This window comes from Zalophus californianus, chromosome 15 (assembly GCF_009762305.2).
Source record: "Zalophus californianus isolate mZalCal1 chromosome 15, mZalCal1.pri.v2, whole genome shotgun sequence".
Taxonomy (NCBI): Eukaryota; Metazoa; Chordata; class Mammalia; order Carnivora; family Otariidae; genus Zalophus; species Zalophus californianus.
The window spans coordinates 33,294,090-33,321,358 of NC_045609.1; the positions used below are offsets into that span (position 1 = coordinate 33,294,090).

At 38.7% G+C, this 27,269-nt stretch overlaps 1 protein-coding gene across 10 annotated transcripts in view; it reads right to left on the minus strand.

Annotated features, from left to right (window-relative positions):
• MICU1 (mitochondrial calcium uptake 1) overlaps window positions 1-27,269 on the minus strand; it is a 240,699-nt gene that overhangs the window by 77,301 nt on the left and 136,129 nt on the right. For 9 of the 10 annotated variants that reach the window (XM_027596470.1, XM_027596471.2, XM_027596474.1 and 6 more), the window contains 2 exons: window positions 11,251-11,333; window positions 181-378 (listed from right to left, as the gene is read on the minus strand). In XM_027596470.1, coding sequence (XP_027452271.1) covers window positions 181-378; window positions 11,251-11,333 — 281 coding nt within the window. The remainder of the gene's footprint in view (window positions 1-180; window positions 379-11,250; window positions 11,334-27,269) is intronic. The other variant, XM_027596478.1, reaches the window with a different exon arrangement.

Genomic DNA, 27,269 nt, shown 5'->3' on the forward strand with positions numbered 1-27,269 from the left:
TCCAAACATCTTCCCAGAACATAGTATTTCTTAATCTGCTGTCGGGTTCAAACCAATCATTTCTCACAGTTGGATATAGATTGAACGAATGTCTACAGTGCAAGCCCTCCCCATCCAGTGGCTGTATGTGCTTATGTGACGGGAAGTGCCCTGTTCCCCTGAAGTCCAAGGAATACCTACCTCTAGTTTCAGAACATCATGCTGAAGTTTACGCTGAAATTCAAGGAAGTTTTTGATTGTCAGCTTCCCCTTAAGATCAGCTCCAAAGAAGTAAGTTGTGAGGGCCGAACACAAGCCAGACTTGAGGGTGTTACCAGTAGTAGGACGATCTCTGTGACGCATACCCATACTGGTTTGGGAGCGAATGATGCTCTGAACCTAAAAGAGAAGCAAACTCCCATCCAGAAAAACATTACAAAGTACAAAAGTATAAAAAAGTAAGAATGATAACTGACTAATTGATTATTTATTATTTGCCTACACTGTGCTACAATTTTCTTTTAAATGCTCACAATCCTATTAAGTCTTATGATTGTCCTCATTTTATAGATGAGGAATTTGAGGCACATAGTGTTTAATAACTTGTTTAAGGTCAAGTAGCTAGCAAGTAGCAGAACCAGGATTTTAACACAGACGCCTGACACCTTTATAATTGAGATGGGCTTTTTAAAAATCCCTCTTCAGAAAAGAGCATGCATTTGTTTTTGAGGCTCAAAACCTCTCACAAAACACTAAAATAATCATCCACCTCACAGTAATACATTCCATATCTCAGGAGACTTTTAAAAACTTCATACTTCTAACTACTGACGCTATAGTTATGACAAGAGGCAGGCTAGCTATAGGCCAATACTGACATCTAAGAGAGAGAACACATTTATTAGAATGATAAATTAAAATACAAAGTTGGTATGAAATAATTCCCCAAGAAAAGTTGGGAAATTAGCTTAATCCTTGAGACGTTTTATTTTTATTTCTGTAAAAGATTTATTTATTTGAGAGAGAAAGAGTGAGCGAGCACACATGCAAGTCAGGGGAGAAGCAGAGGGAGAGAGAATCTCAAGCTGACTGCCCCCCGCCCCCTGCCCCTGAGTGCGGAGCCCCACACAGGGCTTGATCTCACGACCCATGAGCTCATGACCTGAGGCAAAACAAAGAATCAGACTCTTAACCAACTGAGCCACCCCAGGCACCCCCTTTGAGAAGTTTTAAATGAGCTTTTTGAGAAACGATAAGTTTTGGAACCAGCAACTATTGGCCTAACTATATAAATGAGCTTTCTGAAGCAAGTCTATGATTGTTATAGTTTTTGTCCTTTACTAGTTCCTGCAGTCTTTTCTACCTCTTTACAAGCTAAAAAGCAACTATTCAGAATAATTAAAATTGGGATATGTAAAGATAAATAATAAAGGTATGCTATATAAATAAACAATCCAGATAGCTTTGTGGGTAATGATTTTTAAATTGCCAAATTAGAAAAGCATAACACTTTAAAAACATAAGAATTGTAACAACAGGTTTACTTTGGTTAAATGTCTCATGTATTTTATTTCTTATCTGTGACCATAAAGAAGATTTAAGTTAAGTCCGTGGCTATATAATGGAAAGACAGGAGACAAGGAGTCTGGAGACGTGAGGTCTGATTCTGTTGTTCTGAGAGAGAATTTATAAAAGCAGAATTTATGCAGGTCACTGAAACTCTTTGGGCCTTACTTGTTTCACTAGAAAAGTCACAGAGTATATTATCTTTGAATCTCTTTGTAACTCTAGGTTAGTATCATACATGGTTTTGATATCATTTCTTCAGGGTTCATGTTTTTTCATGGTAATAAGATTAGTTGACATTTGTTTCTTATGCACACAGAGATTTGAAAGACAGGGATACAATGGATTTTTTAATTCTTTTTTTTTTTTAAGATTTTATTTATTTATTTGACAGAGAGAGACACAGAGAGAGAAGGAACACAAGCAGGGGGAGTGGGAGAGGGAGAAGCAGGCTTCCCACAGAGCAGGGAGCCCGATGTGGGGCTCGATCCCAGGACCCTGGGATCACGACCTGAGCCGAAGGCAGACACTTAACGACTGAGCCACCCAGGTGCCCCGGATTTTTTAATTCTTTAGGTTGAAGATTTTTAGATTTTAAATTGAATACAGGATAATCAGAACATTTTTTGTTGTTGTTTTGAAGGTAATACACAATTCATTTTATCTGCTTCATTGTGAGTACTGAAGAATTTCCAATAGCAGTGAACCAGTATCGAGAACCTGCCATGATTTAAATTTTGCCTGTAGCTATAAATATTGCAGCTTATATCCTTCCTATGGTGGAAACTGTGTGTTAGCTTCAAGAGTGTGGTGCTGGGAATGTGTGTGTGTAAGTGACTGGGAAAAAGGGTTTAGGGAAAATTAACTAACTAATGCTATATCGTCTTCATTACTGATTAAATGCATAGTCTAAATACTACCCATTTATATATAAACTACTATTTATAATAAGCACTCTTTAAAAGCTTTTAAAAAAGCACATATCACTAGATTTTGTGTGTGTGTGTGTGTGTGTGTGAGAAAATGTTTTCTCAGAATTTCTCAGTTGGGAAATTTTTTTCTTGTTTTTTAAAGATTTTATTTATTTATTTGAAAGAAAGAGAGACAGCACTTGCACGAGTGGGGAGGAGGCAGAGGCTGAGGGAGAAGCAGGGGAGCCTGACACGGGGTTCGACCCTGAGACCCAGGATTACGATTCAGACGCACTTAACCGAGGAGCCACCCAGGCACCCCAATATTTTTAAAAAATATTTTTATTTAGATAATTTGTTAAGGGCATAACATGAGAATCAATCAAAACATCAACTAGTCATGTGAATGCTTACTATATGCTATATGCTGTGGAGGAAGTCAAAAGAAATGTAAAACATGATCCCTGAAATCAAATTTCATTCTTCTTCTGTCTCACAAATGAGTTATTATTTCTCATACTTTCATACTAAAAAAAAAAACATTTCTGTCATGGCATTGGGTGAACAGAGCCCAAACAGTTACAAGGTTTGTTTGTTTTTTTTTTAAACTATCTTTTGCTATGATCTTTTGCTTTGATCTGGAAGGAAATGGGTAAGAGAAAGAATCTGTGTGAAAGAAAGGTCAGAGAAAACTCACACAGAGTATTAACAATAGATTAATAATGCCTTTTAGTAATGTGTTTATGCATGATCAAAGTGATTTTAGAAAAAGATGAATCAAACAGTAATATTAGCTATTAGGTTGCTTCATGCAACATTAACTTTGAAATATGTGAGGTCCTCTTTCTTGCTTCTGTTTAAGTTTTTTTATAAGCTTGATGAATACACTGTCAAGAAAATATCTGTTTACCCGGGAAGTAAGCGCAAAGTTTGAATGTTTGGAAGCCTAGAGCACTTTCTTTTTTTTTTTTTTTTCAAGATTTTATTTATTTATTTGACAGAGAGAGAGAGAGAGAGAGACACAGGGAGAGAGGGAACACAAGCAGGGGGAGTGGGAGAGGGAGAAGCAGGCTCCCCGCTGAGCAAGGAGCCCGCAGGGCTCAATCCCAGGACCCCGGGATCATGACCTGAGCTGAAGGCAGATGCTTAATGACTGAGCCACCCAGGCGCCCCAGCCTAGAGCACTTTCAACTTAATAAATTCTTATATTTCCCAAGAATAAAGAGAGCCATTTGCACATGAACTACCTTATAATTATTTTTTTGCTTTTGGTCTAGAAGAGTTTTTACATCAAGCTTCCTTGTGATCAATATTAGAAGTTATATCAGTTTAAGGTGGCCAGGTATCAAGGGATCACATCAGATGAAATAGCACTCCTTTCTCTAACAAGTGAATGGAATGGTGAAGTGACTGCCCCAGGTCATTTTGCATGTCAGCATCAAAGACAGAAATAAGACCCATCTGCTCTATTCACTTGAGAGGGAGAGAATGCAGGTGCAAGCAGCGGGGGAGGGGCAGAGGGACAGCAGGCTCTCGCTGAGCAGGGAGACCGATGCGGGGCTCAATCCCAGGACTCCAAGATCATAACCTGAGCTGAAGTCAGATGCTTAACCAGCTGAGCCACCCAGGTGCCCCCAGGACCCATCTGCTCTAAATTCAAATCTAGAGTTTAGTATCTGTACTGGGAGTATGGCTATTTGGTTTCTCAGAGGTGAAGGAAGTCCCCAGTCTGCATCAGAAGGGTTGGTGCTCTCAGTTTCTCTGGCTTGAAAAACCATAAGGACAGAATTTGGAGCAACTACAACCACTGGAAAGTGAGGGGGAAACCCTGAAAAGAAGAAAGCCGAAGAGGGGGAGCCCCACATTCCATATATAAACTCTAGCCAAATCCAGTCGAGCTAATTGCCTGCTAAAATAAAACGCTAATACTCTTCAGATGAATATAACAAGATCTAAAGTCAATAACATGTCATTTATAATATCTAGACAAAAATCCAAAATTACTTAACATATGAAGAAATGGGAAAACTTGGGTCATCATCAAGAGAAAAAGGCAATTAATGGAGATCAATCCCAAGATGACCTAGATATTGGAAATTAATAGACAAGAATTTTAAAACAGTTAAATAATAATGTTCAAGAGTATAATATATACCTCTGAATAAGGAAAAGACAGGGTATTTCAGATGAGAAAGAAAACTATATAAAAAATGAAATGGATGTTCAAGAACTGAAAAATGCAGTATCTGAAATAAAAATTTACTAGATTAGCTTAATAGCAGAACTGACCAAAGAAAAAGTCAGTGAATATGAAGATAAATCAACAAAAACTACACAGCTTGAACAGCAGAGAGGAAAAGAGATTGAAAAAAAATAATAGAGCTTTAGAGATTTGTGATGCAATATCACATATGGTCTTAACATTTGTGTTACTGGAGTGTCAGAGAGAGGTAAGAGAGAATGGAGCCAAAAAAAAAAAAAATGTTAAAGACATGGGGCGCCTGGGTGGTTCAGTTGTTAAGCGTCTGCCTTCGGCTCAGGTCATGATCCCAGGGTCCTGGGATTGAGCCCCGCATTGCGCTCCCTGCTCAGCGGGAAACTTGCTTCTCCCTCTCCCACTCCCCCTGCTTGTGTTCCATCTCTCCCTGTCTCTCTCTCTCTCTGTCAAAAAATAAAGAAAATCTTAAGGAAAAAAAAATGTTAAGACATAATGGTCAGGAGGTGCCTGGGTGGCTCAGTCATTAAGTGTCTGCCTTCGGCTCAGGTCATGATCTCAGGGTCCTGGGATCAGGCCCTGCATCAGGCTCCCTGCTCAGTGGGAAGCCTGCTTCTCTCTCTCCCACGACCCCCTGCTTGTGTTCCCTCTCTCGCTGTGTCTCTATCAAATAAATAAAAAATCTTAAAAAAAAAAAAGACATAACGGCCAGAAACTTCTCAAATTTGATAAAAATCATAAATTTATATATACAAATAGCTCATCAAATACCAAGACGAATACATACAAAGAAAACCACACTGTGGCATATTGTAATCAAATTTCTAGAAACCAATTATAAAGAGAAAATCTGGAAAGCAGAGAGAGAAAATAACATATAAATAGGGCAAAAGTGATTTAAACAGCCAGACTTTTAATCAGAAGGAATCAGAAGGGGATGCCTGGGTGGCTCAGTTGGTTAAGCGTCTGCCTTTGGCTCAGGTCATGACCTCAGGGTCCTGGGATTGAGTCCCACATCGGGCTCTTTGCTTAGCATGGAGTTTATTGCTCCCTCTGCCTGTTGCTCCCCCTGCTTGTGTTCTCTCTTTCTCTCACTCTCATATAAATAAATAAATAAATACAATAAAATTTTTAAAAAAGGAATCAAAAGTAGTGAAACTGAAAATTTTACATCTACGTCTAGAAATCGAATCTAGAAATTCCTTACCAAAATAATAATATAAATTAGTTCATCACTAACAAATGTGCACTACAAGAAATGCTAAAGAAAGTTTTTATGGGCCACCTGGGTGGTACAGTCAGTTAAGCATTGGGCTCTTGGTTTCGGCTCAGGTTGTGATCTCAGGGTCATGAGATCAAGCCCTGCATCAGGCTCCATGCTCAGCATGAGTCTGCTTAAGACCCTCTCTCCCTTACTCTCTGTCCCTCTCCCCCCCCGCAAATAAATAAATAAACCTAAAAAAAGTTTTACCAATTGAATGGAAATAATACCATATGGAAACTAGGATCTTCAGGAAGAAATGAAGGGCATCAGAAATGGTAAATATGCGAGTAAATAAATTATTTTTTCTCTTATTTTCTTTAAAAAACATATGACTGTTAAAGCAAAAATTATTATGGGGTTTATAATGTATATAGATATAATACACAGAACAACTATAGCATAAAGGATGGAGAAGAGGTAAATAAAACCTTATGGTTGCAAAGTTTCTACATTTTTTTTAAAGATTTTATTTATTTCTTTATTTGACAGAGCACAAGCAGGGGGAGTGGGAGAGGGAGAAGCAGGCTCCCCAGTGAGCAGGGATCCCATGACCCTGGGATTATGACCTGAGCCGAAGGCAGACGCTTAACCATCTGAGCCACCCAGGTGCCCGCAAAGTTTCTACATTTTTAAAAAAGATTTATTTATTTATTTGAGAGAACATGAGTGGGAAGGGCAAAGGGAGAGGGAGAGAGAATCATAAGCTGATTCCATGCTGGGTGCAGAGCCCAACGTGGAGCCTGATCTCACAACCCTGAGATCACAATCTGAGCTGAAACCAAGAGTTAGATGCTTAACTGACTGTACCATCCAGGAGCCCCAGCAAAGTTTCTACATTTCATGTGAATATTAATTCTAAGTAGATTCTGTATATTTAAGAATGTATTTTATACTCCCTAGAGCAACCACTACAAAAATAATGCAAAAAGGTACAGCAAAAATTCCAGACAAATTAAACCAGAATTCTTTAAAGAATATTTAATCTCAAAAAAGGCAGTAACATAGAAGGGAGGAACAAAAATCAGAAAAAAACAAACAGAAAACAAATAGCAAAAATGTAGGTCTAATTCCAATTAAATTATGTATAAATTACACACGTTATTGATAAATTATATACATACATTATACATTATTGAAAAATTATGTATGTAACTAATAATTATGTTAAATGTCAATGGACTAAATACTGCAATTAAAAGGCAAAGACTGTCAGAATGGATAAAAAAACAAGACCCAACTAATGCTGTCTATAAAAGATGCACTTTAAATACAAAGACACAGATATATGTAAAGTAAATGGATGGGAAAAAAAAAAGACATACCATACAAATAGTAAGCATAGCTGGAATTGCTATGTTAAAATGACATAAAATAGATTTTATGATAGAGTATTACCAAAGATAAAGAGTGACATTTCATAATTATAACAGGATTGATTCATAAGGAAGATAACAATCAGAAATGTGCAGTAAACTTCAAAATACATAAAGCTAAAATCAAAAGAATTAAAGAGAAACAAACAATTGCATAATTATGGTTGGAGATTTTAACAACTCCATCTCAACAACTGGTAGAATGACTAGGTCACAAAAATGAGTAAGGACAAAGACTATCTGAACAACACTATCAACCAACTTGACAGAATTGACATTTATAAAACACTACTCAATAACCACAGAATACACATTCTTTAATAAGACACAATGATGCTTACCAAGATAGATCAGATGCAGTTCCATAAAACCAGACTCAGTACATTTAAAAGGATTAAATCATGCAGAGTATGTTTTCTGAGCACAGTGTAATTACATTAGATATCAGGAGCAGTAAAATAACCAAAAAAACAAAGCCTCAAAACGTGGAAAATAAACAACACACTTTTAAGCAATTCATGGGTCAAACAGGAAATCACATGTGAAGCAGAAAGCATTTCAAACTTAATGATAATGGAAATACAACATATCAAATTTTAGAGGATGCTTCTATAGCAGTACTAAGAGGAAATGTAGTATTAAATGCTTATAAGCATTTATAAGCTTTATAATAAGCATTAAATGCTTATAAGAAGAAAATTCTCAAAACAATGACCAACGATGCTATCTTAAGAGACTGATAAAAGAGCAAAAGAAACCTAAAATGAGAAGGAAAGAAATGAGGGTAGAAATCAATTAACTAGAAAACGCACAAAATATATTAAAAAAACCTAGACCCTGAACAGCCAAAGAGATCTTGAGAAAGAAGAACTAAAGGCATTACACTCCCTGATTTCAAATATAGTCTTATACTACAAGACTATAGTAATTAAAACAATATGGTATTGGTATAAAAATAGACACACTGATCAATGGACTTGAATAAAGAACCAAGAAATAAACCCACTACATATATGGTCAATTAGTTTATGACAAAAGAGCCAAGAATATACAATGGAGAATGACCAGTCTCGTCAATAAATGATGCTGAGAAAACTGACAGCCACACAGAATGAAAGAATGAAACTGGACCACTATCTCAGACCCTACACAAATTAATTCAATGTGGATTAAAGACTTGAATCTAAGACCTGAAACCATAAAATTCCTGGAAGAAAGCTCCCTGACATTGGTCTTGGTGATGACTTTTTGGATTTGACACAAAAGCAAATGCAACAAATGCAAATACAAACCAGTGGGATGACAAACTAAAATGCCTCTGAATGGCAAAGGAAATTATCCACAAAATTAAAAAGGAACCCAATGAATCAGAGAAAATATTTGCAAATTATATATCTCATAAAGGGTTCATATCCAAAATATTAAAGAATTCCTACAACTCAATAACAAAACCCAATCTTATTTAAAAATGGGCAGAGGTGGGTGCCTGGGTGGCTCAGTTGGTTAAGTGACTGCCTTTGGCTCAGGTCATGATCCTGGAGTTCCAGGATCGAGCCCCACATCTGGCTCCCTGCTCAGCAGGGAGTCTGATTCTCCCTCTGACCCTCCCCCCTCTCGTTTTCTTTCATTCTCTCTCTCTCTCAAATAAATAAATAAAATCTTAAAAAAAAAATAAAAATGGGCAGAGGATCTGAATATACATTTTTCCAAAGAAGACATAAAGATGGCCAGTAGGTACATGAAAAGTGCTCAATATCATTCATCATCAGGAAAATGGAAATCAAAACTATGAGTTAACACCTCACACCTATTAGAACGGCTGTTATCAAAAGGACAAAAAATAACAAGTGTTGGCTAGGATGTGGAGGAAAGGGAACCTTGTGCACCATTTTTGGGAACGTAAATTGATGCAGCCGCTATGGAAAACAGTATGGAGTTTCCGCTGAAAATTAAATTAAAAATAGAACTACCATATGATCCAGCAATTTCATTTCTGGGTAGTTATAAGAAGGAAAGAAAACCACTATCTCAAAGAGATACCTGTACCCATCCATGTTCATTGCAACATTATTTACAATAGCCAAGATATGGGAACAATGTCAGTGTCCACCAATGGATGGATGGATAAAGAAAATGTGGTATATATATATATATATATATATATATATATAACGGAGTATTATTCAGCCATAAAAAAGAAGACAATTCTGCCATTTGTGATTAACATGGACGGACCTTGAGGGCATTATGCTACATGAAATAAATCAGACAAAGACAGACAAGTATGATTTCACTTATATATATAATCTTAAAAAAAGTGGCCAAACTCATAGATACAGAGAAGAGACTGTTGGTTGACAGAGGCAGGGGTCCCCATGGGTGAAGGTGGTCTAAAGGTATAAACTTCCAGTTATAAGATAAATAAGTCCTGGGGATTAATGTACAGCCTGGTGATTATAATTCACTGTTTTGTATTGTAAATTTGAAAGTTAAGAGAGTAGATCTTAAAAATTCTCATCACAAGAAAAAAAAATTTATAACGGGGTGCCTGGGTGGCTCAGTTGGTTAAGCGTCTGCCTCTGGCTCAGGTCATGATCCCAGGGTCCTGGGATTTAGCCCTACATCAGGCTCCCTGCTCCGTGGGAAGCCTGCTTCTCCCTCTCCCTCTGCCCCTGCTCGTGTTCCATCTTTCACTCTCTCTGTCAAATAAATAAATAAAATCTTAAAAAAAAAAAAAGAAAAAAATTATTGTGGTAATCACTTTGTAATATATACACAGATCAAATCATTGTTTTATATCTAAAACTAATACAATGTTATATCAATAATATCTCAATAAAAATAGAATTAAATAGTTTTATATAAAATAAAATCCAGGGATGGGTTGAATATGTGATGGGGATTAAAGTTGCACTTGTGATGAACACGGGGTGATGTACGGAAGTTTTGAATCACTATACTGTACACCTGAAACTAATATCGCCATTGTATGTTAACTAACTGGAATTAAAATAAAAACTCAAAAAAAAAAAAGAAAAAGGGGGGTGTGAGGGGGTAAATTCAGTGTTTCTCGACTAAAGTCCAAATGAAAATAAAATTAGCCCTATCCCCTCTCCAAATAAAATAAAATTTTAAAAATGCCAAGGTAAGTTCTATGTATAATCATTTGAGGCCACCTAGCAATACCAGTAAAGTGCAGGATTATGGAAAAGTGCAGGTGTTCAATGGACACAGTGAGCAGATTTGAATAAATGTCTCCAGGTATTTAAAAATATTTGTCTCTGTGAATTTATTTAAAGGTGTACTGTACCTCATACTTTCTCCCATTTCCTTTTTGCTACATTCCTTATTTTAAATACAAAATGCTTTCTCCTACATATCCATATATATATTTTTTGTTTTGTTTTGAAACCATTCTGACAATCATAATCATTGTATCTAAAGAGGTATCATGGCCCACCAATGAGAGAAGTTTTATGGAAATGTAGTCTCTTTCTAGGATTCATCAGAAACGTATACATCTATGGCTTGGACCTGCTACAGTCAAAGGCATGACATCATTTTTCCTTCTCTTACAGAAATTCTTTCAGAATATCCTTATATTCTGGAACTACCTGGCACAAAGGAGCTGTTTAATAAGCATTGACTAAACACAGGATTGAATAGCCAAATTTTTCCTCTCAGCATCAGTCTAATTCATGTTGGGGAATCAGAAGAACTTTGATCTTCATCATATGCTCAAATAACTCCTTACATTTAGAGTGAAAACAAACAAACAAAACCCACTTGTTAAAAGTGAGGATGATTTTTTTAAATGACACATTAGGTACTTCAAAAACTGGATAGCATCTGAGTACGCTGACCAAGACCACAATAACTCCAAAGTACATGAAAATGTATTAAATATTAATGTACTTAAAGGAACTTTCCAGGACAACTTGCCTGTTCAAATTCCTCCATGTCTACTTCTCCATCTCCATTCAAGTCAAACATCTTGAAGGCAATTTCAAAATTTCTCTGAGGAGCTGCAAGTAGAAAGGAAGGAAAGGATAGGAGGGAAGGAAGGAGAAGAGGGAGGGGGGAGAAAGAAAGGTATTTAGAAGGCATTGACTAAAAATAAAAAATCATTCCTTTAAGAAAAACAGATGGTTAAACACAAAGTATTATCAAGGCACAGAATGCCACCATATTTATCTAGAATAATTTGTAGTGATACTCCTTAAAACCAAAAGAGAAACTTGACTATGGCCATTAAGATAGCACTTGTCTCTTGAGTTTCAACACTAATCTCCTAAATACTTCAGCTTTGCTTTATTAGAAACGATCCTCTTAACTGTATCATATTAATGTTGCTCTGTTACTTAAATATAGCATTATTTATCTGGGCATGAAAGTCGGCTTGGGGTGAGACATACTGCTGCAAAGTAAGAGGCTGAAACTCTAAGTCTTTGTCTTGCATTTTTAAAACCAGCTAGATTTGGGGGCACCTGGATGGCTCAGTCGACTGAGCGCCCAGCTCTTGGTTTCGGCTCAGATTGTGATTTCTGGGTTGTGAGATTGGCCAGCATCGGATTCCAGGCTCAGCTGGGAGTCTGCTTCTCTCCCTCTTCCTCTGCCCCTTCCCTCACTCACCCGCACACGCACACGCACACACACACATGCACACATGCACGCACGTGTGTACACTCCCTCCTTCTAAAATAAATACAAAAATCTTTAAAAAAAATAAAACTAGCTAGATTCTACTTTGGTCTTTCTAGTCTCTCCATTTTAAGTGCACTCAGGAGTCCAGCAGATGTCATTCAGCCATCAGGTTATTATCTATATAGGCAGAAAAGCATACTGGTAGCTACTCAGCCTATTTCAACCATGTCAGCTGGGTATACAAATTACTGAGCAAAGTATATGTAAATGCTAAAATAAAGCTGAGTTTAAAAATAAAGTGAAAAATGCAAAGCTTGAGAAGATGGATGTATATATTTTCTTTTCCTTAACTGAATGGTAAAAACTCTTCAAGACGTTTTAGAGGTCCTAGATCAATCAGTATAATATAAATATGATTAATATACTTGTACATTAGAATAAAATGTAATGTCCCTTCTTCCTTACCATGCTAAATGTTCTGGTAAACAAAATTGTTTACTTCCTTCCTTTCGTACTTCAAATTTATACAGATGTGGAGAATAAAGCAAAATAAAATATCCTATATATGCTAATACTATTGAATTAAATTTTCAGTTAGCGTAACTTTTATTAAAAAATTTAAAGATTATATGTAGACAAAAAAAAAGTAAAAAGGGCTTAGTGCATTATCCACAGTTACAGAGAATTCATATTCCCATCTTGCTTATGAATTTGTCAATAGTAACATCTTGTAGGGTTAGATTCCATTTTCAGCTAGCTAGCCAGCTAGGCTGGTGAGCTCCTGGTTTTTAGTTGCCTGGGTGAATCATATGCTTGTCAGCTTCCAACTGCCTGCCTCACTTGATAATGGCTTTCAACGGGCTTGTGCTTTTTTAGGTCACAAGTACAATTGTTGCAAAGGATACAAGTGAGGGGAATTAGATTTTTGTATACTTACTGTGACTTCTTAAATTTTTCCTACTTGTCTGGGTGCTTTTACTGAAGAGTTATTATGCCAAGCATTGAGCTCAATAATTTAAAGTTTCATAATTATCCGATTTTATATGCTCAACCCTGAAAGTTTTTATTTATTTTTTAAAGAGAGTAGGAAGCTGGGGCTCAAAGCCATACATGACTAGCTCAAAATTGTATAGCTAATATGTGGCAGAAATGGTAAGTGAACCTAGGTCAATGCTGACTCCAAAGGCAATAAACTTTTTCGTTATGCTCCATGACATCCAATAGTTAGACAGTGGTTCTGAACAATAATAAACACATACTCTATTCTGGTATGTTTTAACCTAGAAAAACAAAAAAACAAAACATGACTCACTGATTACATCAGTTTGCAATAGCTGAGTTCCAAGCTGTTCACTTCAAGGACATACCTGACATAAGAGAAACATTGCATACGCCATGTTCATACGTTAGGCTTGGCTGCACTAACTGGAAACCCATAGGCACCTTTAGATTCTCAGGTTTGTCATCTGTTTTTAAAAATTCTGAATATGAATTGCTTTAGGCAGGAATGCATCTCCTCTTCTCCCCTATGGTCTTACACTTTGCTCACTTTCATTGAAATATATTACTTGCCTATTCCTTGTAGACACCTGCAGAAAATATGAAGCTGCTGAAAGTTTTCAGTGGGGGAGTAACACCATCAAATAGGCATTTATAAATGATTTCTCTGGCTACAGTGTGAATTGAAGGATGAGTTGAAAAAGAAGAACCAGCTTCAGAGAAGATCATGGAAGCTCTTGTAAAGGTTGAAAATGTGAACTGAGGTGATGGCAGTGGTAATGGAGAGGAAGAAACAAATCTGAAATAAGGAGGCAGAATTATGCAGCTTAATGATTAATTAGCTGTTAAGAGTTGAGAGTAAAAAAGGCTGACAGCATGACTGCCTTAGGCTACTGGGTAGCTTGCACGTCATTAACCGAGAGCTAAAACAGATGTAAAAGGTTTGAGAAATAAAAGGAATTAATTCAGAGCAGGCCTGCTGAATTCAAGGGGTCCACAGCCTATTCAGATGAAAACGCTGAAAGTGGGAAACATGGGTCTACAGGTGAGACAAGAGAGGTGAAAGCTGGCAGTTGCTGGTACACAGAGCCTTAAGTGAGGGTGCCCACAGAGAAGTGAGGGTTAAGGAGAAGGTGGAGGAAAGGGTAGAGTGCAGCTGAAAGCCAATATTTAAGATAAAAGGAAGGAGAGGGGCACCTGGGTGGCTCAGTCGTTAAGCATCTGCCTTTGGCTCGGGTCATCATCCTGGGGTCCTGGGATTAAGCCCTGCATCGGGCTCCCTGCTCAGCAGGAGCCCTGCTTCTCCCTCTCCCACTCCCCCTGCTTGTGTTCCCTCTCTCGCTGTGTCTCTCTCTGTCAAATAAATAATCTTTAAAAAAAAAAAAAAAGGAAGGAAAAAGAAAGCAGTGACAGAGGTGATGGCATCAGGAGGAATACAGTCCTAATGCAGAGAAATAGGGAAAAATTTGGAGAGAGCCAGTCAGTATGTTGAATTAAAGCTCAAGAATTAAAGCAGTATTCCCATTCCCTAGCTCTACTGGTTACAGAGGGTGCACAGAGTGCTTAAAATTTTAGCTTTATCATATTTTATTCTTATTGTCCCGTGAGTTTTGTGAAGGCACAGTTATCATTTAAATGACTGAACGAGTTATTTTAGCAAATCATAGTTTATATGTCCTCCTACAACGAAGGTTAAATTCATTTTACCAAACACAGCACATGGTGTACTTCCTGAGCTTTCTATATCTCTTGATCCTGGCTTACTTTCAAACACGGGATTTGCTTTATATGGAGCTACACAGAGTGTTCATTAAAGTAAATGCACTGACACTACTCTAGAGGCTGAGCTTCTAGTGAGCTGGTCACGATAAAGCAAGTCAGGGCTGCAGCCCTGCATGCTCTCAGTTAGGCCTTACCAGGTCTATCAGGAAAGGTCCTTCCAGGAGTAGTTCTCTCAGCCTATTCAATCTTCATCTCCTGATCATGTTCTCTTGTACTTCCCTGTCTCCCTTTAAATGTAGGCTTCAGAGTAATATATATATATTTTTTTCAAAGATTTATTTATTTCTTTGAGAGAGAGGGGGAGAGAAAGAGAGAGCAGGGGGAGGGGCAGAGGGAGAGAATCCTGAAGCAGACTCCCGGCTGAGCATGAAGCCGGATGTGGGGCTTGATCCCAGGAACCCTGAGATCATGACCTGAGCCAAAATCAAGAGTTGGATGTTCAACCAAATGAGCCACCCAGGTGTCCCTCAGTGTAATTTTTAGATCTAGCTGTTCTGGAAAGCTTTTTTTTTTTTTTTATTAAAGATTTTTATTTATTTATTGAGAGAGAGAGAGAATGGTAGAGAGAGAGCATGAGAGGGAGGAAGGTCAGAGGGAGAAGCAGACTCCCTACCGAGCAGGGAGCCCGATGCGGGACTCGATCCCGGGACTCCAGGATCATGACCTGAGCCGAAGGCAGTCGCTTAACCAACTAAGCCACCCAGGCGCCCTGTTCTGGAAAGCTTTAACGTGTCCAGGGTTTCTGCTAACTCACAATCAATTTCCACAGAAAGGAAATGAGAGAGGAATTCTTTTGAATCCCAGGCTACTGACAGGGTGAACAGTGAAGTTTTCTCCCACTGTGTTAACAACATAATCTACCTCCTATACAATGATTTCCAAAATGACAGCATATGTTGGAGCTGATTAAAACAGTAAGATTCTATACAAAGTTCATTACATCTTTTACTCAGAATTCCATGACAATCTTTGTTACTAGGAAATGGAGATGTATTAGGTCTGTTCTAGTTAAGAATCTGTGTTTATATTAGTCTACCATTAACAATAGTGATAACAATAACAACTCTAGATTGTTTCTGGAAGCACAACAGATTTTTCTGCTTCATTTTAGTAATAAGAAAAAAAGCATCTTTGTCTATGTGTGGTAAGTCAAATAATCAGACAGAAACGACACTAGCTGTCTCAAAACTTTCATGACTGTTTCACTTACTATTTTTTAACAGCAAATGCACAAGACTGGGCTCTAATTCTGGCTCTTCAACAACATGAGTCATTATGCCTTAAAATCTGTTTTTGGTAGTACTGATGGAATAAACAAAAACATGAATAGGTTAGGGGCGCCTGGGTGGCTCAGTTGTTACGCATCTGCCTTTGGCTCGGGTCATGATCCCAGGATCCTGGGATCGAGCCCCGCATCGGGCTCCCTGCTCTGCGGGAAGCCTGCTTCTCCCTCTCCCATTCCCTCTGCTTGTGTTCCCTCTCTCTGTCAAAAAAACAAAAACAAAAACAAAACCCCCCCAAAAAAAACATGAATAGGTTAGATTCTTATTTCCTGTTGGTTTGCTTCTCTTACCACAGAATTCCTACCCGCACTATTCTTGTTTTAAAATGATGCTATAGGATAAATGAGGTAATTAATATGCAATATCAGAGAACTCTGAGTTAGGAAAAAAACCTTTAGATTATGATGAACCTCTATTTAATGATGAACTTGCCTACAGAATTTGTAAGGATGATCACATAGCCTCTGATTATTTCTGAGAAAGAGAGGTCACCACTTCTGAAGTCTAACCACTGTTGGCTGTAATGAGCTTTTCTCTTCTCATACAGAATACAAATATAATTTTGTGAAGCACCCACAAACTGTCCTAGCTTAAGTTTCTACAGAGATAAAAACATAAATCTGCTTCCTTGTCTCTATGATGGCCTTCTGAATACATAAAAACGTATTATCTTGTCTCTATTAGGGTTTTTCAGAACTTGCTTCCAGAATTCAGCACTCAACAGTCCTCCCCTGGGGTACTTCAGATGGTCAATGTCTCCCATGAATGCAGAATATCTTAAATGTAGTTAATTCTGGAATGACGTATCCTTTCTAGAAACACCAGGATTGCTTCTTTGCTGATTAACATACTAGCATTCCTCTTATATGAAGGCATAGTGTCTTGCTTTCTATATAACACTAGACTTGGGGAAAGAGGGGAGAAAAACCTCTAAGACTGGATTTCAAAACAGGACCCCTCCCTGAATTCTCCTAGGTCTGATGGTTATATGCAGTCTGAAAGAAATATTTCTGCCTTTTATACAGAGGAGAGGGGAAATTTCCCACAGTACCATGTGTTGTAGTTGTACATTTCCTTGGGATGATTTAGCTTCAGAAGAAGGGTGCTATACAAAATGAAAATATCCTAGGAATTATTTTAAACACACTTAAGCAGCAGATTGATTTTCTTTTCATCAATATCTTGCCTTATAAATCTGATTTTACTAATCTTAGTAACTATTGTACAGGAAGTAAATATGATATATTAGCTTTTTCAGCATTTTCTAATAGTTTCATGGCGAGTATCATGTTAACACTATAGCTAATAAAAAGGGCTGCAAATATTTCAAAAATATAAAAGACTTAAAGAATGAGAAAAGGTTAAGTACAAAGTCAAGAAAAACTTCTTTTTATAAAGTTATGTCTTTTACATTTAATTTTTATACACAGTTAACTGGGTATCAAGGCATATTTATGTGAAGCAGGGCATAATGAGAATATCAGCGGCTCAAAAGTTTAACTATTACACTTTCTGCTTCAACTCAGAAGTCCCATCATCAGGCTTCCCCTGATCTTTGTCTTGTAGAATTATCTACTGACCAAAATATCCACTATTAATCTTGCCATTTGAAGTCAATGGAATTGATGAGAATAACTATGGCATTCTGCTCTGAAATCGGGCAAACAATTATTCTTGAAATACAAGATATGGAATGGCAAATTAAAAAAATCCACATGGAGTATAACTGGTTCATAACCAGTTACTGTGAAATAACACAGATACTGTTATGAAATAAAAAAGTCAAGGGTTTTTTTTTTTCTGTGGATTGTGCTAGAATTACAGTTTTAAAAACTACAATGACTTTGGGGCACCTGGGTGGCTCAGTGGTTAAAAACTACAATGAGTTTGACTATACTATAAATTTTAGTTCCTTATCATTTCATGATTTAATATGCTCAACCAAGGGTAATTTAATTAGACTGTTTCCTGAATGTTTTCTTTTTTTAAAAAAAGATTTTATTTATTTATTTACTTGAAAGAGTGAGAGAGGGCAGAGTTGGGAGGGTAGTGGGAGAGGGAGAGAGAATCTCAAGTAGACTCCCTGCTGAGCACAGAGCTGGATGCGGGGCTCAATCTTATGACCCTGAAATCATGACTTGAGCCGAAACCAAGAGGCAGATGCTTAACCAACTGAGCCACCCAGGCACCCCTCCTGAATATGTTTTCTGTGGTTATGCAGCGGTATGCTTCCATTAAACAGGAACCAAACTATCTAATACAAAATAGTGAACATTCTGCCACTTAAAATATCATATCACATCATATGCAATTCAAAATGATAAAATAAACAATTTTCACTGCTAACTTTTGGAATACTATATACTATACAGAAAATGTCCTTAGTGGATGAAAACAGACAGGTTGGCAATCTGAAATAGCCAAAGTTCATGGTACATCAATCTAGTTCTTCTCCTTAGCCTTGTTGTTTTAACACAGAACAGAAAAATAGTTACCCTGGTGAAATGACAAATGCCAAGGATAAAGAAAAAGAAAACAAATCCTCAGCCATCCAGGAGGAAAAAAACATTAGTTATCATAAAAAAAGAAGTATCAGGTTGTATCATAATTGTCTGCAACACCTGAACACTACAGAGCAAATTCTATAAAATCTTGAGGGAAAACAGTTGTCATCTAATAGTTACATACACATGAGGTCATCATTTACCTACATTAGTGACAGAAGATATTCTCAGGTATGCAAGGGCTTTGAAATTGTATAATCAACATACCTTAATAAAATTACACAAAAAATAGAAACAAAGTCTTGGGCAAGGGTCAGTAAACTATGCTCTCCTGGCTAGCCACTGGTTTATGTACTGTCTATGGCTGCTTTTGAGCTACAAGCTACACAGAGGTGAGTAGCAGCAACTAGTACTAGTAGTTGTCTTGGCCAGCAAGCCTAAAATATTTATCATGCCCTTTAAGAAAAAATTTACAACCCCCAGCTGAGGAAATTCTTTAACCAACAACAAAAATCAATCAAAGAAATAAAGACAGGGAAGATGAAATCAATTAAGAAGTGAGCAATAAATTGAGTAATAAAATCAGTATAACAGAGTTAAGCTTAAATAATGGTTATTAATACAATAATAATCATGGCAACTGGCATGACATTTATTATGTATAGGCACTTTATATGAATTATTTAATCCTCCCAACTGCTCCATGACATTGTACTATTACACCCACCCCTTGTTAAAGAAGAGTAAACTAAGGTACAGTGTGTCTAGGGTCACTGAGCCAGAATTCAAATCCAGGCAGATCCCTAGTGCACACACTCTTGGCTATTCTGCCAAAATGTAAAATGTATAGTAATGAAGTGTAAGAAATATCCCTGAAAGAGAAAATATGTAATGTAAAGTCATTTAAAGAAATAATATGGAATAAAAAAAATGCCAGATTATTAAAATTGTAAAAACTGAGAAGAAAGTGAAAGGAAGCTACATTTCTCAACTTCTAAAACATCAAGAGAAATGGATGACTTCATCCTGGATAAACGTCATGTTGCCCCCCACTCCCCAAGATACACACACACACTTATAATTTAATTCAAATGCTACCTGTAATTGTAAGCCCTGACAGCTGTCTTTTTTGTAATGTAAGTGTGTTAAGCTTTGGTGGCCAAGGCATGCACTTCCCAAAGATGGCTATCTCAAACAGACATATTGCCAGCTACACGACTAGATAGAGCTGGGCCACCTCCCTGCATGGAGCCTCCTTTGTTTTAGAGATTGCGGGTGATTTTGATCACTAACCATTTGGGCCACTTGTCTTTTCCCCAATAAATTCTAGCTCTTATTTTTATTTATTTATTTTAAAATAAAATTTTTTTAAATGATTCTATTCATTTACAAGAGAGAGCACATGCACAAGCAGGACAAGGTGGAGGGGCAGAGGGAGAAGCAGGCTCCCCACTGAGCAGGGAACCCAATATGGGGCTCGATTCCAGGACACTGACATCATGACCCTAGCTGAAGGCAGATGCTTAACCCACTGAGCCACCCAGGCACCCCCTGGCTCCTATGTTGTAAATTTAGCAATGAATAGTAAGCCTGTGAAACCCTAGGCCCCTACCCTCAAGTCCAATAAAAGCAGTACCCCAGGCCAATGTACCCTCAGCACTCTCTACCTGTGACCTCGCTCACTGTGTGGGCCTAGGTGTGCTGTGTAATTTCCAGGTCTTTTAAGTAATAAACCTTTTTTTTTTTTCAAAGTTTCCTGATAGTTGTTGCTGAAGAGCATCTTGCAATTACAATTGGAACCACAGGGTTGGTCCAGTCATAACATTGTTTTGGAAAGGGGAGATGTCTGTGGAAGCTCACCAGGCCCAAATGAGTGCTCCCAAGGCATTTCTAGGTGACTGAGTTACTTTCTATAATGCCGAAGCTAAGGTCTCAGCAAACCAACTGAAATAGGCAGCAAAAGTGCATGACTGTGCAGTTAACTGAGGGGAATGCCCTCTACCTGCACCTTGCCTACCAACTACCTAACTCAGGAGGTAACACCATCTGAGAAATTAGCACTGCTTGCTGGGGGGTGGGGGAGGGCGTGTCTGTCAGGCTGCCACGTGCTTTCTCATCTTGCCTCTGTCCTGTGTTACCTGGGGTAGCCAACCCAAAACGTCAGGGCTGCTGTAATAATCCAACTATCTCCCCAGAGCAGCATGACTGAAGCCATCTGGTCTAACAAGACTATTAGACTACTAATTACAAGGGCCTTAACTGACCATAAGTGTGCATCAGGGTACTCCGAGCCTCAAGGCCAAGGCCAGTTAAGGAGAGTTGACTGGATCACAAGGCTTTTGTCACTGCCCGAGAGGCTCTAGGCTAAAGACATAAGGCAAAGATTGCCATTAATGAGGACGGGAGAACTTCACCTTGACCAGGGAGCCAGAGGGCCGTACCAGGACTATATGTCCTTCCTCAGAGAGTGAAATAGCCTTGCAAATGGAAACCAGTGGCACAACCAGAGGAAAAATACAACAGAGGAAAATACAACAGGCCTACGGTCTTTGTATCACTACTTCACTCACTACTGTTGCTCTTCATTCACTGACCCAACCGGGTATTATGGGTCCAATCCCTGGTGTGATGTTGCTAAAAAAATTAACAGATAAATATAAATGTCCTGACCATCTGGTGCCAGCCAGCGTCTCCTAAGAACCCCGAGAAGGGACACCAGCTCTTTGAAAAATGCAAAACCCCACGGACGCTTCCTGGATGTTATTCAATGTCATGTATACAACATGCCAAGACTCTGGTATCACACTCCAGAGGCCTAGGGGCTTTTCCCAAAGACCCTTTGCATATCACCTGAGTGGAGGCAGACCTCAATCGTGGAGAGGTCTCTTGGGACACCCTGAAAAAAGCAGCAGCCACCTATAAAGGAGGCTCACAGTGATGTCATCCAAAATTTTCTGGTAATAACACATAAGATATATTTTTTTAAGATTTTATTTATTTGAGAGAGAGAGTTAGCGAGAGCAGGAACACAAGCAGGGGGAGTGGGAGAGGGAGAAGCAACTTCCTGCAAAGTAGGGAGCCCGATGCGGGGTTTGATCCCAGGACCCTGGGATCATGACCTGAGCCAAAGGCAGATGCTTAACAACTGAGCCACCCAGGCACTCCAATAACACTTAAGATTAAGGTAACAGGAGAAAAAAATCTAGAAGTAGAAACTGAGATAAAAAAAACTATACCTTAACTGAAATTCAAACTTTTAAGATTTTATGTAGCAGGAAACAGAGAGGGGAACTAATTGGCTATTGCAGGTTTTCTTATTTGTTTGAAAGGGCTCTGAATTGTTAGTCACAGCTGCCAAAATGTGTCAACTGGACAGTACCTCTAAAGACCCTAAAATCCATAACTGTCCTGAAGATCTATCTGGGCTATATGCTTGTTTTCTCCAAGATATTACAGATCCTGAGCCCCATCAGTTTTTCCCTGAACAGGGCAGAAGTGAGAAACACATCTCAGGAGGCATCCTTGCCACCAGGGGAATAGATGACTGGGTTACTGAGGCTTCCAGCGGGGAGGGAGAAGGAAAGGGGAAGGACAAGTCCCCTAGAACCACTGATACTCATACCAGGGCCCTCCCTCTCCTCATTTATTGCCTGGCTCTCCTTGCCCATCCTTCCATCACAGTGATCAATGCTAAGGATCACAATGAATAGAAAACATTAAGATAAAGCCCATGTCCTGCTGTGCAAAATTGGCATGGTCCAGTGGGTTTATCATTTCCAGGACCACAGTAACCCAAATGACCCCCTCCTTCATTTCCAACCCTTAAAAGAGGTCCCATTTGAACCTGAGTCCAGAGAATTATTTCTAGTTTGCCCCCTCGAATCACAGGGTAGTGCTACTACATTTAATTTTTTTTAATTTTTTTTTAATTTTTTATTGTTATGTTAATCACCATATATTACATTAGTTTCTGGTGCAGTGTTCCATGATTCATTGTTTGTTCATAACACCCAGTGCTCCATGCAGAACGTGCCCTCCTCAATGCCCATCACCAGGCTAACCCATCCCCCTACCCCCCTCCCCTCTAGAACCCTCAGTTTGTTTTTCAGAGTCCATCATCTCTCATGGTTCGTCTCCCCCTCTGACATACTCCCCTTTTCTTCCTCTCCTGTTATCTTCTTCTTTTTCTTTTTTCTCAAAATATGTTGCATTATTTGTTTCAGAAGTACAGATCTGTGATTCAACAGTCTTGCACAATTCACAGCGCTCACCATGCTACTACATTTTAATTGGGACTGCCAAAACCAGCCAAAAGGCACCAACACGCCTAACAGTTTCTTTCTAGGTCCCTTGAAGATGTCAATCTTAGCATGTCTTTAAAAGGTAAATACCTCAGGGGGTAACCAAAACACCACCCAAGACTAAAAGAAACAAAAAGGAGAAAGAGGCCTTCTAAAATACCAACTGCTGGGTGCCTAGGTGGCTCAGTAGTTAAGCGTCTGCCTTCGGCTCAGGTCATGATCCCAGAGTCATGGGATCGAGTCCCACATCAGGCTCCCTGCTCAGCAGGAGACCTGCTTCTCCCTCTCCCACTCCCCCTGCTTGTGTTCCTGCTCTCACTGTGTCTCTGTCAAATAAATAAATAAAATCTTTAAAATAAAATAAAATAAAATAAAATACAAACTGCTATAAAAGCTCCATGAGAACTGCAATGCCTAGAACAAAAGTTTAAAAGAAAAAAATAGCAAGGAAGCATAGAAACATGAGGTGAAGGAAGACCAAATAAACCACAACGAAGTTAAACGAACTAAATTCCTCTACTAAAAGGCAAAATGCTCCCAGATTGGATCAAACCATGTTATTTATAAGAAATATATAAAAAAATAATAAAGATAAGAAATTGTTGAAAATGGAATATTGAAGTCCCCTAATATTTAATTTATTGTCGCTTACTCCCTTCAGATCTGTATTTGCTTAATATACTTAAGTGTTCCAAAGTTGGATGCATGTGTATTTAAAACTGTTATATCTGGGCGTCTGGGTGGCTCAGTTGGTTGGGCGACTGCCTTCGGCTCAGGTCATGATCCTGGAGTCCCGGGATTGAGTCCGGCAGCGGGCTCCCTGCTCGGTGGGGAGTCTGCTTCTCCCTCTGATCCTCCCCCCTCTCATGTGCTCTATCTCATTCTCTCTAATAAATAAACAAAATCTTTAAAAAAAATAAAACTGTTATATCCTCTTGATGAATTAACCCTTTATCATTACATGATGACTCTGTCTTTTTTGTTTTTGACAAAGTCTATTTTGTCTGATACAAGTATAGCTATCCCTGCTCCCTTTTGGTTTCATTTTGTGTAGAATCTTTCTGTGTACTTGCACTTCGAACTTATGTATTCCCTTTAGCTAAAGTGAGTCTCTTGTAGGCATATATAGTTGGGTCTCGTTTTCTATGAATTCAGCAACTCTCTGCCCTTTGTTTGGAGAACTTAATGCACTTCATTTAAAGTAATTATTGATTGGTAAGTACTTAAGAGTTGCTATCTTATAGTTTTCTGGATTTTTTGTAGTTCTTTTTCTTTTCTTGCTGTATTGCTTGGTGAATTTATGATTTTCTTTAGTTTCCTTTTATCTTGTATGTTTCTACGATAGCTTTTTATTTTGTGGTTACCATGAGGCTTACTTAAAACATCTTCCAGATATGTCTATTTTAAAATGATAAATTCGATTGCATACAAAATTTCTACTCCTCCCTCCCAACATTTTGTTTTTGATGTCACAATATACATTTTTTATACTGTGTATGCATTATTAATGTAGGTATAGCTCATTTTAATACTTATGTCCTTTAACTTCTATACTAGAGTTTAACTCTAGTGGTTAACACACCACCATATTATAGTATTAGAGTACTCTGAATCTAACTATGTACTTACCTAACCAGTGTTTTCTATATTTTCATGTTACTAGTTAAGTGTCATTTCACTTAAGCATGAAGAACTTTCAACATTTTTTTATGGCAGGTCTAGTAGCAATGAAGTCTCTCAGCTTTCGTTTGTTAGGGAACATACTTATCTCACCTTCATTTTGAGAGGACAATTTTTTTTTATTATGTTATGTTAATCACCATACATTACATCATTAGTTTTTGATGTAGTGTTCCATGATTCATTGTTTGCATGTAACACCCAGTGCTCCATGCAGAACGTGCCCTCTTTAATACCCATCACCAGGCTAACCCATCCTCCCACCCCCCTCCCCTCTAGAACCCTCAGTTTGTTTTTCAGAGTCCATAGTCTGAGAGGACAAATTTGTGGGTTAAAGTATTCTTGGTTGGCAGGTTTTCTCTTTCAGTAATCTGAATATATTCTCCATTCTCTCCTGGCCTGCAAGGTTTCTGCTGAGAATTCAGCTGATAGCCTTATTGGAAATTTATATGAGAAATTTGTATTCTCTTGCTACTTTAAAATTCTGTCTTTGTCTTTGATTTTAGTCTGTTTCATTATAATCATTTTGGATTGAAATTTTGTGGTGACCTATTAGCTTCATGAACCTGAATGTCCAAATCGCTCCCCAGGTTTGGGAAGGTCTCAGTCATTATTTCTTTAAGCTTTCTACCCCTTTCTCCCTCTCTTCTCTTTTTGGGACTCCAGTGATGTGTAAACTATTTCTCTTAATAGTGTCCCATAAGTCCAGCAGGTTTTCTTCATTTCTTTTCATTCTTATTCTTTTTGTTCCTCTGCTGGATAGTTGCAAATGAGGTCTTTGACCTCACTGATTCTTCTGCTTGGTCCAGTCTTCTGGAGCTATCAAATTCTTCAGTTCAGTCGTTATACTCGTTAGCTCCAAAATTTGTTTGGTTCTTTATGTTTTATATCTCGCTGAACTCATTTTGTTCTTCTATTGTTTTTCTGATTTTGTTATTTATCTGTGTTCTCTTGTAGCTCTCTGAATATATTTAGAACAATATCAATTATTTTGAATTCTTTGTTAGGTAATTCTTTTTTTTTAATTTTTTATTGTTATGTTAATCACCATATATTACATCATTAGTTTTTGATGTAGTGTTCCATGATTCATTGTTTGTTCATAACACCCAGTGCTCCATGCAGAATGTGCCCTCTTTAATACCCATCACCAGGCTAACCCATCCCCCTACGCTCCTCCCCTCTAGAAACCTCAGTTTGTTTTTCAGAGTCCATCATCTCTCCTGGTTCGTCTCCCCCTCTGACTTACTCCTTCATTCTTCCTCTCCTGTTATCTTTTTCTTTTTCTTTTTTCTTAAAATATGTTGCGTTATTTGTTTCAGAAGTACAGATCTGTGATTCAACAGTCTTGCACAATTCACAGTGCTCACCGTAGCACATACCCTCCCCAATGTCTATCACCCAGCCACCCCATCCCTCCCACCCCCAACCACTCCAGTAACACTCAGTTTGTTTCCTGAGATTAAGAATTCCTCATATCAGTGAGGTCATATGATACATGTCTTTCTCTGATTGACTTATTTCACTCAGCATAACACCCTCCAGTTCCATCCACGTCGTTGCAAATGGCAAGATCTCATTCCTTTTGATGGCTGCATAATATTCCATTGTGTATATATACCACATCTTCTTGATCCATTCATCTGTCGATGGACATCTTGGCTCTTTCCAGTTTGGCTATTGTGGACCTTTGTTAGGTAATTCTTGTATCTTCATTTCTTTGTGGTCTGGAATTTTTCTTTGGTGAAGTCATGATTCCATGCTTCCTCACGATCCCTGCAGCCTTGTGTAGGTGTCTGTGCATTTGAAGAAGTGGTTATCTTTTCTACTTCATGGACTGCCTTGTGTGAAGGAAGGCCTTTACTGAGGGTGAGGCACACAGGCATGTGCTACAGCCCTGGGTCTGGTGGTGAAGGGTGCCAAGTGCAGGGCTGTGTGGTGGCTCTGGGTCCAGACGTGGTGGTGACTCATCAGCTCAGGATGCTGGGGTCTATCGTACTGATAATTGTGTAGTCCTTTGCAAGAACTACAGGCGATTTGCAGAGGCTACACTGGTGGTTGGCATCCTTGGGCAGAACCTCCAGGTTGAGTGTGTAGGAACCAGGGCAGACAGTGGTAGTAGCTGGGGCCAGTAGTGTGCACATACTCAGCTGTAGGGGCCAGCTGCAAAAACACACAGTGGGTGTGGGCACACTGGCAGCTGCGGTAGCCCTGGCCATCAGCCTGCACTACTGTGGCTGTTGGGTCTTGTCATGGGTGCATAGCAGTAAAGGTGAATGTCCTGAGTCAGCCCACAGGCATACGGGTACACAGGTGGAGGGACTGGTTGCAGGTGAGCCCAGTGGTATAGGCCAGTAACAGGAGATGGGGCCAGATCTGGGCCCACAAACAGCTGTGGGAACCTTGGCTTCTGGCATGTACTTCCATGGCTACAGGATCTTGCCACAGGTTCAAACACCACAATGCAGGCCAGTGAAGGGCATGAGATCAGCAGTATGCAAGAGCATAGCTGGAGGGGTCAGCTCTGAGTGCATACACAGTGGTGGAGATCGGCTGTAGGGGTCTAGGCTGGAGTCTTGCATTTGTGCAGCCTCAGAGGCTTGGCCTGGCTGCTGGTGCAGGTCCCAGGCTCCAGTGGAGAATGGGAGAGAGAGGGTGTCTGGCATCAGTGAATATGAATATTTTGGGGAGAAAACCAGTGAAATCTACAGAAGTATGTGGTAGCTGTGCTGGCCATCAGGATCTTCAGTGGCAAAAGCTGCTGGCGT